The sequence below is a fragment of the Rhincodon typus genome, chromosome 1 (genome assembly GCF_021869965.1).
Source record: "Rhincodon typus isolate 14 chromosome 1, sRhiTyp1.1, whole genome shotgun sequence".
NCBI classification, from domain to species: Eukaryota; Metazoa; Chordata; class Chondrichthyes; order Orectolobiformes; family Rhincodontidae; genus Rhincodon; species Rhincodon typus.
Genome location: NC_063332.1, coordinates 86,320,993 through 86,336,005, shown reverse-complemented (window position 1 = coordinate 86,336,005; position 15,013 = coordinate 86,320,993). Strand labels below are relative to the sequence as shown.

The 15,013-nt window shown below is 41.0% G+C and overlaps 1 protein-coding gene across 4 annotated transcripts in view; it reads left to right on the top strand.

Moving 5' to 3' along the window:
* The window catches only part of tbc1d1 (TBC1 (tre-2/USP6, BUB2, cdc16) domain family, member 1), a 247,611-nt gene that overhangs the window by 68,904 nt on the left and 163,694 nt on the right, over positions 1–15,013 (top strand). Inside the window, exon 1 of one of the 4 annotated variants that reach the window (XM_048600734.1) lies at positions 4,266–4,398. The exons of the other annotated variants lie outside the window; for them this stretch is intronic. Within the exon in view, the coding sequence (XP_048456691.1) occupies positions 4,369–4,398 (30 nt within the window). The 5' untranslated portion in view covers positions 4,266–4,368. Of the gene's footprint in view, positions 1–4,265; positions 4,399–15,013 lie in introns of those variants that run through there. 4 annotated transcript variants of the gene reach the window in all.

Sequence of the window (15,013 nt, the reverse complement as noted above, 5' to 3'; positions counted from 1 at the left end):
TGTAATGCGGTAGAGTCCTAGTTGAGCAGGGCTAAATGAAAATCTTCATTCATCCCCATGAGGCTTTTCATGATACATGTCCTGTTTGTGGCTCCACCATTAGTTTGAGATTACCTCAGTGAATCTATCCCCATTACATATCCATATGATGCAAAAAATAGGTGGAGGGAAGGTCATGTTGAGGAAGTCAGGGAGGCTGCAGAAAGACTTGGACAGGCTAGGAGAGTAGGCAAAGAAATGGCAGATAGAATAGAATGTGGGAAAGTGTGAGGTTATGCACTTTTGTAGGAAGACTAGGGAGTTAGACTCCTTTCCAAATGGGGAAAGGCTTCAGAAATCTGAAGCACAAGGGGACTTGGGAATCTTAGTTCAAGTTAACCTGCAGGTTCAGTTGGCAGTTAGGAAGGCAAATGCAATGTTAGCATTCATTTTAAGAGGGTTAGAATATAAAAGCAGGGATGTACTGCTGAAGCTGTATAAGGCTCTGGTCAGTCTGCATTTGAAATGTTGGGAGCAATTTTGAGTCCCTTATCTGAGGAAGTATGTGCTGGCCTTGGAGCAGGTCCAGAGGAGGTTGACAAGAATGATCGCAGGGATGAAAGGCTTATCATGCAAGGAGTCGTTGCGGATTCTGGTTCAGTACTCGATGAATTTAGAAGGATGAGGGGCAATGTTATTGAAACTTACAGAATACAAAGAGGCCTGGATAGAGTGGACATAGAGATGATGACTAAGACCCAAGGTCGCATCGTCAGAGTAAAGGTTTGACCATTTAAAACTGAGATGAAGTGGAATTTTGTCAGCTAGCCGTTGGTTTATCTGTGGACCTCATTGCCACACAAGGCTGCAGAAGCCAAGTCATTGAGTATATTTAAGGCAGAGGGAGATAAGTTCTTGATTAGTTAGGGGATTAAGGATATGGAGAGAATGCAGGAGAATGGTATTGAGAAACATATCAGTCATGATAGAATGGAATAGCAGATTCAATGCACTGAATGGCCTAATTCTGTTCCGATATGTAATGGTCTTATAGAACCAGCAATGAATCACAAACAGTCAATGACTAATTAAGACCATAAGATATAGGAGCAGAAATTAGGCCATTCAGCCCATTGAGTCTGCTCTGCCATTCAATCATGGCTGATCAGTTCCTCAACCCCATTCTCCTGCTTTCTCTCCGTAACCTTGATCCCCTTAATTCTGGTCAATGCACGAATAATAACATCCAGGATTCCATATGTGGAAAAAAAGGCCTTTGATTTATTATAACACATTTTAAAGTGAGTGGATAGAGCTTCTGGACCTTGATCCATTGGGATAACTCTCTTTCCGGAAGGGAAAAGCCATCTCTTTATGTTCACATTGATCAATCCCATGGCATTCCCATGTACTGGCTGGAAACAAGGAGGCAAAAAGTGCTGCTTTCTGCTGCAGTCCATGAGTGGCACAGTTGGAGGCCATGTCCTTGAGGGAACATGAAGGAATCCTGGCCACCATACAGCTTGTTGCACCCTAGCCTGACGTTTGGAAACTCTCGGATGTCCCTGGAAATCCTTGGGAGGACCTCCGGACAGAGAGCTCATGGGACTGCCATAACCGTTCTTCATAATGATCATTGATAATACTGATTAGAGGGCATTGTTCAGAATACTGTAACATGGGGTTACTGGTGTTTAACAGACTGATATCCATGTTTTGAAATTGGTATTAGAGGATTGAGAGATTTATAAGGGTTTTCTTCTAAATCTATAGTTGAGCACAAATGCCAGTTTGCACATTTCCCTTCTTGACCAGTTAACTTTTCAGAAGCTAGTCCTAATGGGGATGAAGCTTTTCTGAGGAAGGGTCCAGACCTAAAATGTCAGCTTTCCTGCCCCTCTGATGCTGCTTGGCCTGCTGTGTTCATCCAGCTCCACACCTAGCTATATTTAAATATGGCTTTGTTATTAAAATAACAAATAACAAAAACCGCCATTCGGCCCACTATGACAATAACCAAAAATAAAAGATTTGAAGAAACTAGAAGGGTAATTAAATCTACTATAGTGGACATTGTTGGAACATCTGGGGCATGATGTGACCCCCAAAAGCCACATGGTGAGAATGTTGTGAACATGTTTAGCAGTCTGCGCTCCTCAGCTAAGGCAAGTCAGTAAAAGCTGCTGATTGGACAAACCTTGGTGAAGATTGTGTTCTATTAGTTGGGTTCAATAGGCTCTCAATTACAGGCACCTTAGATTGAATCTCTCATTGCACTTTCTTACTCCAAATGTATTAAGTCAACTCAAATTCTGATGGATCCATTTGGTTTGGAAGCTGGTAACTTAGCAGAGTGCCATGTGGCTATAAGCCTTTTAAATTAAACCCTTGATGGAGCACATCCTGAAATTCCATTGGTAGTGTGTATGGAAATAAGTGTGGCACCTTCCTGGCTGTGAAGAAGCAGGTGGATTTGGCATCTGTTTTTTGTGTCATGTGGTGTGCAGTATTCTGTTCCCCCAGGTCTCTGAAGTGTTTTGGGAATCTCTATTTAAACTTGTTCCTGGCTGACTGCTTCCACTTTCGGCATGAGGTTGAGACCTGTGTAAGCTTAGCAGGGAAAAAAACTGGTTGTGAGTGACAATACAATGTTTTAATTTCTTTGCCTTTATGTTGTAACATTACTTGAAGCTGACCTTCTTTTCTGTGAGGTCCTGGGCCTGGTAGTTTAAAAGCTGAGGCCTGCAGGTTAATGTTTTTCAGCCATTTAAGGTCACTCCAGCTCCTGTGTCAAATATGAAGTGCTCACATTGCCCATTAGCAGTGATGTTAGCTCTCTAATATTGGCTAATACCGACATCCTCCAACAGAAACCCTCATACAGTGATTGTTTTGAAAGCACTCACTTTGTGTTATTTGAATGCGAGTTTTTTTAAAGTGAAAGCAGACCGCTGTGACTGTACCCATAGCTTTCAGCGGGATGGGCAGGACTTTCTTCCCATCCACAAACACCTTTGTACTATTGCAGGAAGCTTGCAAAAACATTAACCCTTTACACGACAAAATGAAATCTCCCTTCAGTTTTGTTCCCTCCTGTCTTAATTGCTTGGACTATAAGCTTCCAACGTGTAGTTCCTTTCAAGCACCTTCCAAACTCACGACCTCCACCACCTGGAAAGACCAGGGCAGCAGACACCTGGGAACTTCATCCACTGTAAGTTTCCCTTCAATCCAGACACCATCCTGACTTTGAACTATATTCATCCATTCGTTCATTCGCTCGCTCGCTCGCTCACCGATTGACTGACTGATATTGGGTCAGAAGCCCAGATAAAATTCCTAACGGCACTGTGAGTTGAGCTACACCATTATACTGTACCAGTTAAGGTGGTTCACCACGACCTTACGAAGGGCAATTTGAGACAGGTGATAAATACTGACCTAGCTCACAATAAGTGCATCCTTGGAGACAATTGAGACACTAAGTAAATTTGTTGAGTTTATTTTGGCCAAAAGTTAGGAGGATTAGTTTTGTTTCAGCCAGGAGCCACGTTAGTGATTTGCAGAGGGGAAACCTGGCTGTGGTACTGTCCACCTCCTTTGATCTAGCTTCACGTATTGATCTTAAATTTGAAACCGGAGATTCCTTCTAGAATCTGTCGGTGTAATCCATTATTCAAGATCCATGAAGAATTTCAGTACAGCTCCTCGGGTAATTAAAACAGACAACTTTTTAAAAAACCTGTAGACTGAGAGGTGTAAAGATAATCAGAAGACAAAGTTCCTTCCATTTGATAGATAAGTTCAAGGCATGTCATTTGTTTTAAATTCTATTACCTTGGGTGATCAAAACCTTGTTTTCTCCCTTTTTTAGAAAAAAAATCTCCACAGTGAAACCAAGGATTTAATTTCCTTCACTTTGGAGGTATTTTAAAGGATGATCGTCAGGTACAGGACTGTCAGTACTGTTTTAAAGCCAGCACTGTTTACCAGCAGATTTCTTTGAATTGTATCTGCCTACATGTATTTACACAAAGCTGTCAAGCAAGAACTTCCACATTTCACAAGCTTCGTGATGAATGTGCAGAGTGCTCTGTTGGTTGAGCCACTCAGTATGGGCGGGTGTGTTCTCTCAGGCCTCAGCACATTCAGTCTACAAAGTGCAGCTGAAAAGATTACTGAAAGTCTGATTGTGAAAGGCGAGGGTGGGGAGACTGGATGATGACCTCACAATAATTAAGGCTGGGATGTGTGCAAACTGCAATGTGGACTGCCAGTACTTTATAGTTAGTATAGTGTGTAAGGAAAGCTTATGTCTGGACCAATGTAGCTAAAGGTGTATGTTTAACAGCACCCTTTCAAAGAGACGGGTAGCTGATAACTTGTGGAATGACACCATTGTTTAGCTGGGTGGCAAAGGTAAGGCGATTATAAAACATTTATCATCATCTCTACCGTTATACACATTTCTCTTTTGTTTAACTTGCTGTGTACATACTGAGCTCTCAGGTGTTAGAGCTGTATTATTAACAACTTTTAGTGTTTTGCTTTTGCATATAAATGTATACATTTTGTTGTCTTGGGCCTGTAAGTTTTCTTCAGAGTCTGCCTAGCTGTTGTTGCCTAATAATGGAACTAAAAATGGACACTAGTCTCATAACGTGGGTCAGGAGTGAACAACCTAACCAGGTGTAGAAGGTACACTATAGGGAGCCTGGAATGGTTGTACCTCTGTAGTACTCACGTGCAATTAACTTTGTTTCTACTACTTGCAAATATTTCTTGCATTTAAAATTTGCTTTCAAAATCGAAACTTGAAGCTCAACTAAAATTTTTTATTTTTGCTTCAAATGGCAATGGGTTTTCAGTTCAGGGTCTAATTTTGATTTTCTGCTGAAATTAGCTTTGGTTAACGTCGCATACAAAAGAAAATTACTTTTGATTTAAAGTTTCTTCATTTATTTCATAGTATATTGCTATTAATATCATATATTTTGATTCTCTGCAAAGTTCCTCTGTGCACGTCTTTCATGTGTATTGGAGATAAGTAGATAATATGCTCAGTCGCCATCCTGATTTCGGTGAGCTGACACTGGACAGCCCTGGGCATTTCCAGTCAGGGACCAAGGATGACATTGATACCAGTACAGAAACAAATATAGTCTTTCCCCTTATCTCTGGTCATTTGAGATGCATTGATACTTTCTAAAAGAATAATTGTGTCTCTAAATACTCACTAATTGAGACCAGCATCTGCAATGGAAAATACATCATTCATAAATTTTGCTTAGCAACAATTTACTGAACAACTTAACTTAAATGAATCAAAATGTCTCAGAAGTTTATCATTCAAGAGTTTGGAAAACTAGATGCAGTGTAAAAACTGGGGGAGGTGACTGGAACCAAGGTCAAATTCAAGGCTTTGAGGAGGCTTTTCAATGAGAGGAGATCAGCAAAGGAGTTCGGTGCTGCTGCGTGGTAATGATGGAAGGCTTTGTCATTATTTGGATAGTGATGGGGGTGTAGGGAGAGAGATGAGGTATTCTAGCTTAATTATGAGCAGAGAATCCGACCTGGAATATAGAAGAGTCTTTGCATAGTGGGAAGGAATGAGGGCTTAGAGACATTTATATATAAAGTAGTAAAATTAATGTGGAGCCTCTGTGGGTTATTTGACTTGAAAACCTATTCAGTAGCACATGACTGTATTTGATTATTTAAACTGGAAGAGGAATGTAGAGTATGGGATGTTACATCATTGGAGGTGAAAGATTAGGTCATCTTTATGATTTTGCATAATGGCAGTTCACAATGTTGGCTGAAAGTAGTCCACCTACTGTCTCAATTTAACTTCCAAATATTCAGGGGTTGCAACCCAACAAGGCATTACCAAAAAAAAATCAGATCTACAGGAAATAAAGAATAAAGCAGCATTGGGACAACAGTTTGTATTGATATAATGTCTTGAACCTGTAACCTGAGATGCTTTCCAGGAGCATAATTTATCACATTGAATTGAGCAAATGAGATATAGAGGTGTGCTGAAGTAACTCTTAATTACTTTTGGTTCAAAAGGGAAGTCTTTGCTTATGCTTTGGTCTATGAAAACCCTGTTTTGAATGCTGTGGGATCTAGCTATTGCTCATCTTTGATACATAACATTCAAAACAAAACATTCTCATCTCACTGTTTTAAATCCCTTTCGTAGCCCTAACCTTTGCACCCCATCTCTCCCCAACCCCCAGCTGCATTTAAAGCACTCCGTTCTCCTTAAATCCAAGTTCTTTATAATCCCTCACTGTCACCCCCGATGGATGACATTTATGGCTTGAGTCGCCAGGTTCATTCTCTAATTTGCTCTGAATCCTTTTGCTTCTCGAACTCTGTCTTCTCCAAGACCCTGCATAAAACCCACGTATTTAAACAAGCTGTTCATCGTCTCTCCATTGACTCGCACTCAATTCTTTTCGAGCACCTCTGTGTGGTATTTTGGTTTGGTTACCTCTTAGAGGGGGTGTGGGGATTTAAAAGGAACAAATTCCACAGTATTGGCAATATCAAACAGCAGTGTGTGTTAACTTGTTGAGATAGTTGCTGCAGCTTGTGATCCTTCTTGTCGTCCAGGCCAAGAATCTCTAACTTGTTAAGGCAGGCTGAATGTTCAGAGAAATGGCTGGCAGCTTTCCATTGCTTATTCCAGGTACTGTGGCTGAAAGCACCCCTTTCACTGTGGCTCAGCTCCTCGAACGAGATATCACTAAAACAACTAGTATCAGAGCTGGTGAGACGAAAACTCTAAACCTGCATCAAAGCAGATAGCAATTTGCTTTTTGTTTGTGATCGTAGCAAGCTCTCCATGGATACTGCCTGACCCACTGTGATCTCTAGCATTTGTTGCTTTCAGTACAGATTCCAACATCTGCAGTAATTTGCTCCTGCTTTTTGTTTGTGTTTGGCATGGGATTCAAAGCTGTGATTTTTGAGGCAAATTTCTTTCAATTAGTTCCTTTTACAGCTTCGAACTGTTCAAAACATTATACCAAAGTTAATGATATGTTCAAAAATATTGGGATGTTTTAGTAAAATAGGTGTTTTGGCCACCTTCCTCTGTATACTGTTCTAGCCATCTAATTATCTCCTATGGAAGCCTTGCATAATACTTTGTGGAGAGTGGTGTGCATAAAAGGGAGGCAAGGTCTCAGGGTCTCACTAAAAAAAAATGTTTTTAAGAGTAGAATTAACAAAGGACCATGTGTCTGCTTGTGTTCTTTCTGTTATATGCTGCTGTTAGCTTTCTGATCCTAACAAAAAGGCACTGTATCTGAGCAGTGTATTTGGGAATTTAAGGGAGAGCATGTGGGACTAAACTTAGCTTGGATTTGGTTGGATGTATCCCAAACTAAACAGCAGAGACTCAAATTTCAGGCTGAATTCATTTCCAGCTCGTGCGGCATGTAACTGTGTATAACTTAGAATGAGCACCTTTCATTTTATTTATAAATAGAGAGAATATATTTCAACTAGTGGGTACAAAATGTGCATGATGGGTTTGCACCATTTGTTGGAAGAAATGACAATGCCTGTAAAATCTGGTTTTACAATTGGTGTGGTTCCAATCTGTTGTGTGGGGCTGACTGACTAACTAAAGGAAACATCTGTTCCACATCCTGTGCTCCTATCAACCTTAAATTCTAATGCCACAAGATCCAGTTTTATCATTTGATTTTACCCGTCAAAACATTGGCAGCTTAGTTGATCACGACTGACTGACTGAATGAATGAATGCCTTTAAATTCTTCAACATGGAGTTTTGGGGGTCTTATAATACTTAATTTGCCTGAATATTAGAAAACATGCGGTTAAGTTTTATGAATGTGCGTACTGTGGTTTCTTGTGCACTTAAAATGGCTGACATGACTGCAATTTGTCAACAGGCCTGCTGCTCAACGATATTCCACACGAAGCAGTACCTGTTCATAAACTTGACCAGGTTACTGGTAAGAGGGTATTGTCTGGTGTTTCCAAACCTTTTCTTTCCCTTGTTATTCTTTCACAGCATTTGGATGTTACTGGGTTGCTAGGCAGTTTCAGAGGGATGTTAACTGTCAGCCACATATAGGCCACACTGGGTTAGGACGGTAGATTTTGTGCCCTAAAAGATGGTAGTGAACTGGGTTTTTACAATGATTGACAATAGTTGCCATGGTTACAATTAGACTAGCTTTAAATTCTTGATTTTTATGGAATGAATTAAGATCCATCAATTGCTGGAATTTGAACCTATGACCCCACAGCATTAGATTAGGCCTCTAGATTGCTAGTCCAGTGGCATTATTGCTAAGCAACTGTCTCCCACTAATGCAGGTACTTTGTATACTAGGTAGCTATTCACATCAGAACTTTACATATGTTTGTGTTCGTTTAAGACAAACTCAGGATTTTCAACCGTGCCTGTATGTAGTTTGTGATACAGTCAGACACTGACAAGGCTCACAAGTCAGTGGCCAGCACAGCAAGGTACCAGAGAACAGCAAGGCCCGTAAATAGTCGGTATCAATTTATAAAATTAATTTTAGAGAAGAGTGTCGTTGGCTAGGCCACCATCTATTGCCTATCCCTAAAAGACCTGGTGGTGAGCTGTGCAGTGTAGGTACAGTCAGAGTGCTGTTAGGAATAGGCTTCTATGACTTTGATCCAGACACAGTGAAAAAAACAATGATATAGTTCCAAGCTAGGCTTGGAGCATTTAATCGAAGATGATGCCCATATATCTGCTGCTGATGTCCTTCTATGTGGTAGAATTCAGAGATTTGAAAGTGCTGATGAAGAAGCCATTATAGGTTGCTGCTGTGCACCTTGTAGATGGTGCATACTGCTACCACAGAGCATCGGTGGTAGACCGAGTGAATGTTAAAGGTGATGGATGGTCTGCCAATCAAGTAACTGCCCTGCCGTGGAAGGTATTGAGCTTCTTTGGGGCTGCACCTCTCCAGGCAACTAGGGAGTGTTCCTTGTGCCTTGTAGATGTGGACAGACATTTGACAATAAGGAAGTGAATTGTTTGCACCAGGTGGTCTGAACGCTGACTTGTGCTTATAGTCACGGTATTTACAACGCTGGGCCAGTTCAGTATTTTCAGCCAGGATAGCCTTCAGGATATTGACAGTGGAAGTTTGACTTGATGATACTGCCATTGAACATCAGGGGCAATGGTTAGACTCTGTGTTGTTAGAGATGGTCATTGCCTGGCACTTGTGTAACATGAATGTTACTAGCCCCTCTTCAGCCCAATCTCAATATGTTGTCCAGGTGTTGCTACTTTTGGATATGGACTGCTTCAGTACCTAAAATATCACAAATGATGCTGAACATTGTGCATTAGTGAACATCCCCACTTTTGACCTTTATAATGGAGGGAAGGTCATTAATGAAGTAGTTGAGGATGGTTGGACTGAGGACTCTATGCTGAGGAACTCCTGGAGAGATGACCTAGAACTGAGAATCTCCAACAATCTCAACCATCTTCCTGTCCGCTAAGTATGAATTCAACGAGTGGAGAGTATGCTCCCTGATGCCCATTGACGTCAGTTTTGCTAGGGCTCATTCAAGCCGCGCTCACTGAAATTGTGTGTTGATGTCAAGGGAAATTAATCTTACTTCATTTCTGGAGTTCAGTTCTTCTATGTGCACCTAGATCCTTCTGTATGTTGATGCTACTAAGAGTTCTGCCATTTACTGCATACTTCACTCCTGGATTAGATCTTCAAAAATACATCACCTAGCATTTATTTGGATTAAACTCCATCTGCCATTTCTCCACCCATCTCCAGCCTATCTATCTCCTGCTGCATCCTCTGGTAGTCCTCTCTCTATCTGCAGCTCCCCAATCTTTGTGTGATCCGTAAACTTACTAATCAGGCCACGCTCATTCTCCTCCAAATCATTTATACATGTTACAATCAACAGGGGCCCCAGCACTGATCTCTGTAGAGCACTACTGGTCACAGATCTCCAGTCAGCAAGATATCATTCCACTGTGACTTCTGTGACTAAGCCAGTTTTGTATCCATCTTACTAGTTCACCACGGATCCCACGTAACTTCACCTTTTTGTATCCGTCTACCATGAAGGACCTTGTCAAAGGCTCTTCTAAAGTCAATATACACAACATGCTCTGCCCTCATCAATTGTCTTTATCACTTTTTTTAAAAAAGGTCAATCAAGTTTGAGACACAACCTTCCTTGCACAAAGCCATGCTGCCTATCGCTAATAAGTCCATATTTTTCAAAATGTGAGTAAATCCCCCACGAATTTTCTGCAATGATTTCCCTGCCACTGATGTAAGGCTCACTGGCTTGTAATTCCCCAGATTATTCCCATTGCCCTTCATAAGCAAAAGAACAACATTGTCAATTCTCCATTTCTCTGGGACCTCTCCTGTGACAAAAGATTTCGTACAAAGCCCCAGAAATTTCTTCCCTCACCTTCCTTAGTATTCTGGGATTGACCCCATCAGGTGCTAGGGACTAGTCTACCTTAACGCTTTTTTTTTTAATACGCCCAACTTCATTTTTTTATATACTGACGTGCAGAATATCAAGATACCCTTCCTGAGATTCTCCATCCACCAAGTCCTCCTTCTGGGTGAATACTAATGCAAAGTATTTGTTAAAGACCTCTCACATTTCCTCTAGCTCCACACACACATTCCTTCCTTTGTCCTTGAGTGGACCTACCTTTTCCTTAGCTGCCCTCTTGCTCCTTAGATATGCCATTATTTGAACCTATTTTTGGGGAACAGAACATATAACAGAAGCTGGGACCTGTTCAAAATATAAAGTATTTTTTGGTGACATAACCAGTTCAAAGGCTGTCTTATTTTCAAACTCAAGTGAAAATGAATGTTGAGATAGAATATTTGTTAACCTTGATAGCTTGGATGCAAAAATTGTGATTAAAACCATATTATTTTGGTAGGAATGCCTGTAGATAGGGCTGCACATTGGCTCAGTGGTTAGCACTGCTGCCTCACAGCTCCAGGGACCTGGGTTCAATTCCACCCTTTGGTGTCTGTATGGAGTTTACACATTCTTCCCGTGTTTGCATGGGTTTCCTCCAGGTGCTCCAGTTTCCTTCCACAGTCCAAAAATATGCAAGTTAAGTGGAATGGCCATGCAAAATTGCCCATAGTATCTAGGGATAAGATCTATGATTCTATATTTGAATCAGGGATGTGATAGTATGGTAGTACTGTCACTGGAGAAGTAATCCAGAGCCTTGGGCTAATGTTCTAGGGACACGAGTTCCAATCCTACTATGCCAGGTGAAAAAAAATTCAAATTTGGTAAATTAAATTTGGAATTAAAACTAGTCTAATGTCAATTATTGTTGCTTTTTTAAAAACAAAACATCTGGTTTGCTAATGTTGTAAGGGGGCTTCAATGGGATTTAGGCTCTGTGTGTGTGTAAACACATGACCCTATCCCTGGGCTAACCCACCTAGTCTGCACATCCCTGGACACTGGGCAATTTAGCATGGCCAATCCACCAAGCCTGCACATCTTTGGACTGTGGGAGGAAACCAGAGCATCTGGAGGAAATCCACTTAAACATAGAATGTGCAGTGCAACTTGGTAAAATGAAGTTTTACGCTTTTGGAAAAACAGAACGACAGCGTATTATTTAAATGGTGATATACTGAGAACTGTGGACGTACATAAGGATCTAGGTATCCTGGTATACCAGTCACTGAAAGTGTACAGGCAAGTACAGCAACAATTAGACAGATGTCATATTGACCTTCATTGCAAAAAGCTTTGAGTTCAGAAGTAGCAATGTCTTACTGCAGTCACACAGGGTCTTGGTAAGACAATCCCTGGAGTATTACATGCACTTTTAGTTTCTCTTCTTTAGAAAGGGTATATTTGCCATAGAGGGAGTGGAGTGGATGTTCACTTGGCTGATGGGGATGGTAAGACTATCCTAAATTGAAGAGATTGATTCACTTTAACCTGTATTAGATAGAGTTTAGAAAGATAAAGGAGGGAATATTTGAATTGTATAAAATTCTAACAGGGCTGGACAAACCAGATGCAGTGAGGATGGTTTTCCTTGTAGGAAAGTTTAGAAGCAGGGAACACAGTCTCAGGATGCAGGGTGGTCCATTCAGGAATGAGATGAGGAAAATATTCTTCATTCAAAGGGTAACAAAGCAGTGGATCTTTGAGTCTCCCCCTCACCGAGACTCCTGCATTCACCAGTTCCTGGGTTCCCAGAGATTGTTTGCAGATCCAGTACTTTCCAACTGACATCTCTTTGAGGTAATTTTCACTCAAATGAGGGGCACAAGTACCACCTCCAGCCATGTGCTGCTCCTTACGGCCTTGGAGTGGCTGTAACAGAGCCAGTATTGCTGGGAACTGTCTATTGCTGGGAACTGTCAATTCCTGTCTCTTCAGATGGCTGGAAGGTAAATTCCATCACCAGAAATTCTTCTGTGGCTGTTGCTGTTGTGTTCTCCTGGTGACCGGCAGACTCCTCATCTGCAGTGCCATTATTTTCTATCTATATGCTTTTAGAGCATCAACAAAGTTGTTGATTACTTCAAACTGAAAGTGCTGGAATACATAACAGGTATGGCATCATCTTGGAGAAAAATTTGTGTTGACAAACTGTTAGCCTAAGGCAGACATTTTCACTGATCCACTGAGCTATCTTGTTCTGATGTGATTTGCTTTTAACTTAGCTGCACTTGCTTCTTTGCATATAGTAACTTTAACTCCCCCAACCCCCCCTAGAAGCAAATGGAGTTACAATACAAAGGCACAGCTTTTATAGTTATATTCAGGATTCTGCAGACTGGATCCCAATTGCCCAGCAGCTTAGCTGAGTGCTTGGAATGATGCTCAAACTTCAGTCTTTCTAATATGTGTCACAACATCACAAACTAAATGCAACCTCAGTTAGCACTGCATAATGTCTTAGTAACTCTACAAAGTTCATAATTTCTTGCCTCAGAGTGGTAGGCTAGTATTTATGTTGCTGGTTGCTTAGATTACTACCAGTTAAGAACTAAATCCCAAGGCAAATGTTTTAGGGTTTCTGGGAACAGCCTTAAACAACACCCTATTGCAACCAGCAAAAATTGCAATAGGTGCACATAGATTACTACCAGTTTGGAAGATCAAGAATTCAAACTCACTGTGTGCTGGAGCACATTACCTCGACTGATGTTTCACTATAGTGTTGAGGGAGTGCTGCATTGCCGTAAAGTGTTGTTCTATTGGATTTAAAGAATTTTGTTTTTGGCTCAAGAAAATGTACAATACCCCACATCACTGTTGGAAAGGAACACGGTGTTTGTCTACTGTCCTAGCAAAAACAGACTAACTAAATAATTCATTCATCTACTGTTTGTGAGACCTTCCCTTCTACATGTCATTGTACAATGCATTAGGAGGTTCTGAGGAGGATGAAATGGAAGTTTATTCACACCAGGGTCCAGCATTGCAGAGCGTGGTAACTTTCCCAAGTGCATTGTGGGAAGGATCTTGTGCAACATGTGAATCCAGTGAAGAACAGAGCTGGGCACTGAGGGCTGGGAATTCTGTGTGGGAAATTACAATGTGTGAGGGAGACAAAGAAATTTAGTCAGATTCATATTTGCATGCAGCATCTACTTATTACTTTTAAGTTTAAAACAGTGAGGCACAGATACATTTTTCTGGAATCTCCCTCTGGAGTTTTCCCATATTTCCATATTTGACACAGTCCTGCAGAATTTCTGTTGTAACTGGAACATGGATGATGCTTACTGTTTCAGAGCCTTCAGGTTTTATTCCATGAGTTTATCCCAACATGCAAATAAGTAGCTTCTGGCCTTGTCAGTCAGGCAACACTAATGTAAGATGAGTCACTGATGTCCTAGTTATCAGAGCTGCTGACTTGCCCATGCTTCATCTTTACTGGAGCCAGAATAAACAAACCTGGAAAATTTCCCAGTGTGTTCAGTGTTGATTTGATTCATTCGGGATGTAGATCTTGTTCAACTGCTCTTCATAAACTTAAGTCCTTTATCCCAGCAATGTGATGAGTGAATCTACTTTGAGCTGTTTTTAAAGGAATTGTATCCCTTTTCAAATAAGGAAACCAAAACTGTACGCTGTACTCTAGATGTGGTCTCGCCAATGCCCTCTCCAGCTGCAGTGAAACTTTACTACTTTTAGATCTTATTCCCCTTGCAAATAAGGACAAAGTCTATTTGGCTTTCAAATCACTTGTTGTGCCTGCATGTTAACTTTGTCATTCATATACCAGAATGCCCAGACCCCTCTACCACTGAGTTTTGAAGTCTCTCCCCTTTTACTGTTCTTCCTGCCAAAGTGGACAGGTTCATATTTACCCTTTATGAGTCTTTATCTGCCAGACTTTTGTCTACTTTCTTAACCTGACTATATTCTTTAGCAAGCTCCCTACTTCCTCTTGACAGCATATCAACCACAAGTTTTGCTATCAGATGAGGCAATGGCATAGTGGTAATGTCACTAGACCAAAAATCCAGTAGCCTAGGCTCATTTTCAGAGGACGTGGGTTTGAATCCCACCATAGTGGACAGTGATATTTGAATTCAATAAAAATCTGGAACGAAAGGCTAGACTAATGGTGTCCTGTTGATTTTCATTAAAAAAAATCTTATCCTTAAGGAAAGGAAACTGGCCTACATGTGACTCCAGTCCGGACACTTAATGATAGCTAACAAATGCTGGTCTAGCCGGTGATGCCCATATATATGTAGTAAGTAGATGAGGACCCAGTACTGATCCAGAAGTTGCATCTTTCCAACCTGAAATAACCCATTTATCCCTACTCTCTCTTGCTGTCAGCTAAACCATCTTTAACCGTACTAACATGTTACCCCCTACATCATGTCCTCTTATCTTGCGCAGAACCTTTGATGTGGCATCTGGAAATCCAAGTACATCACGTCGATTCCCGGCTCACCCTGGATTTTTTCTTCCTCAAAAAAAAATTAGT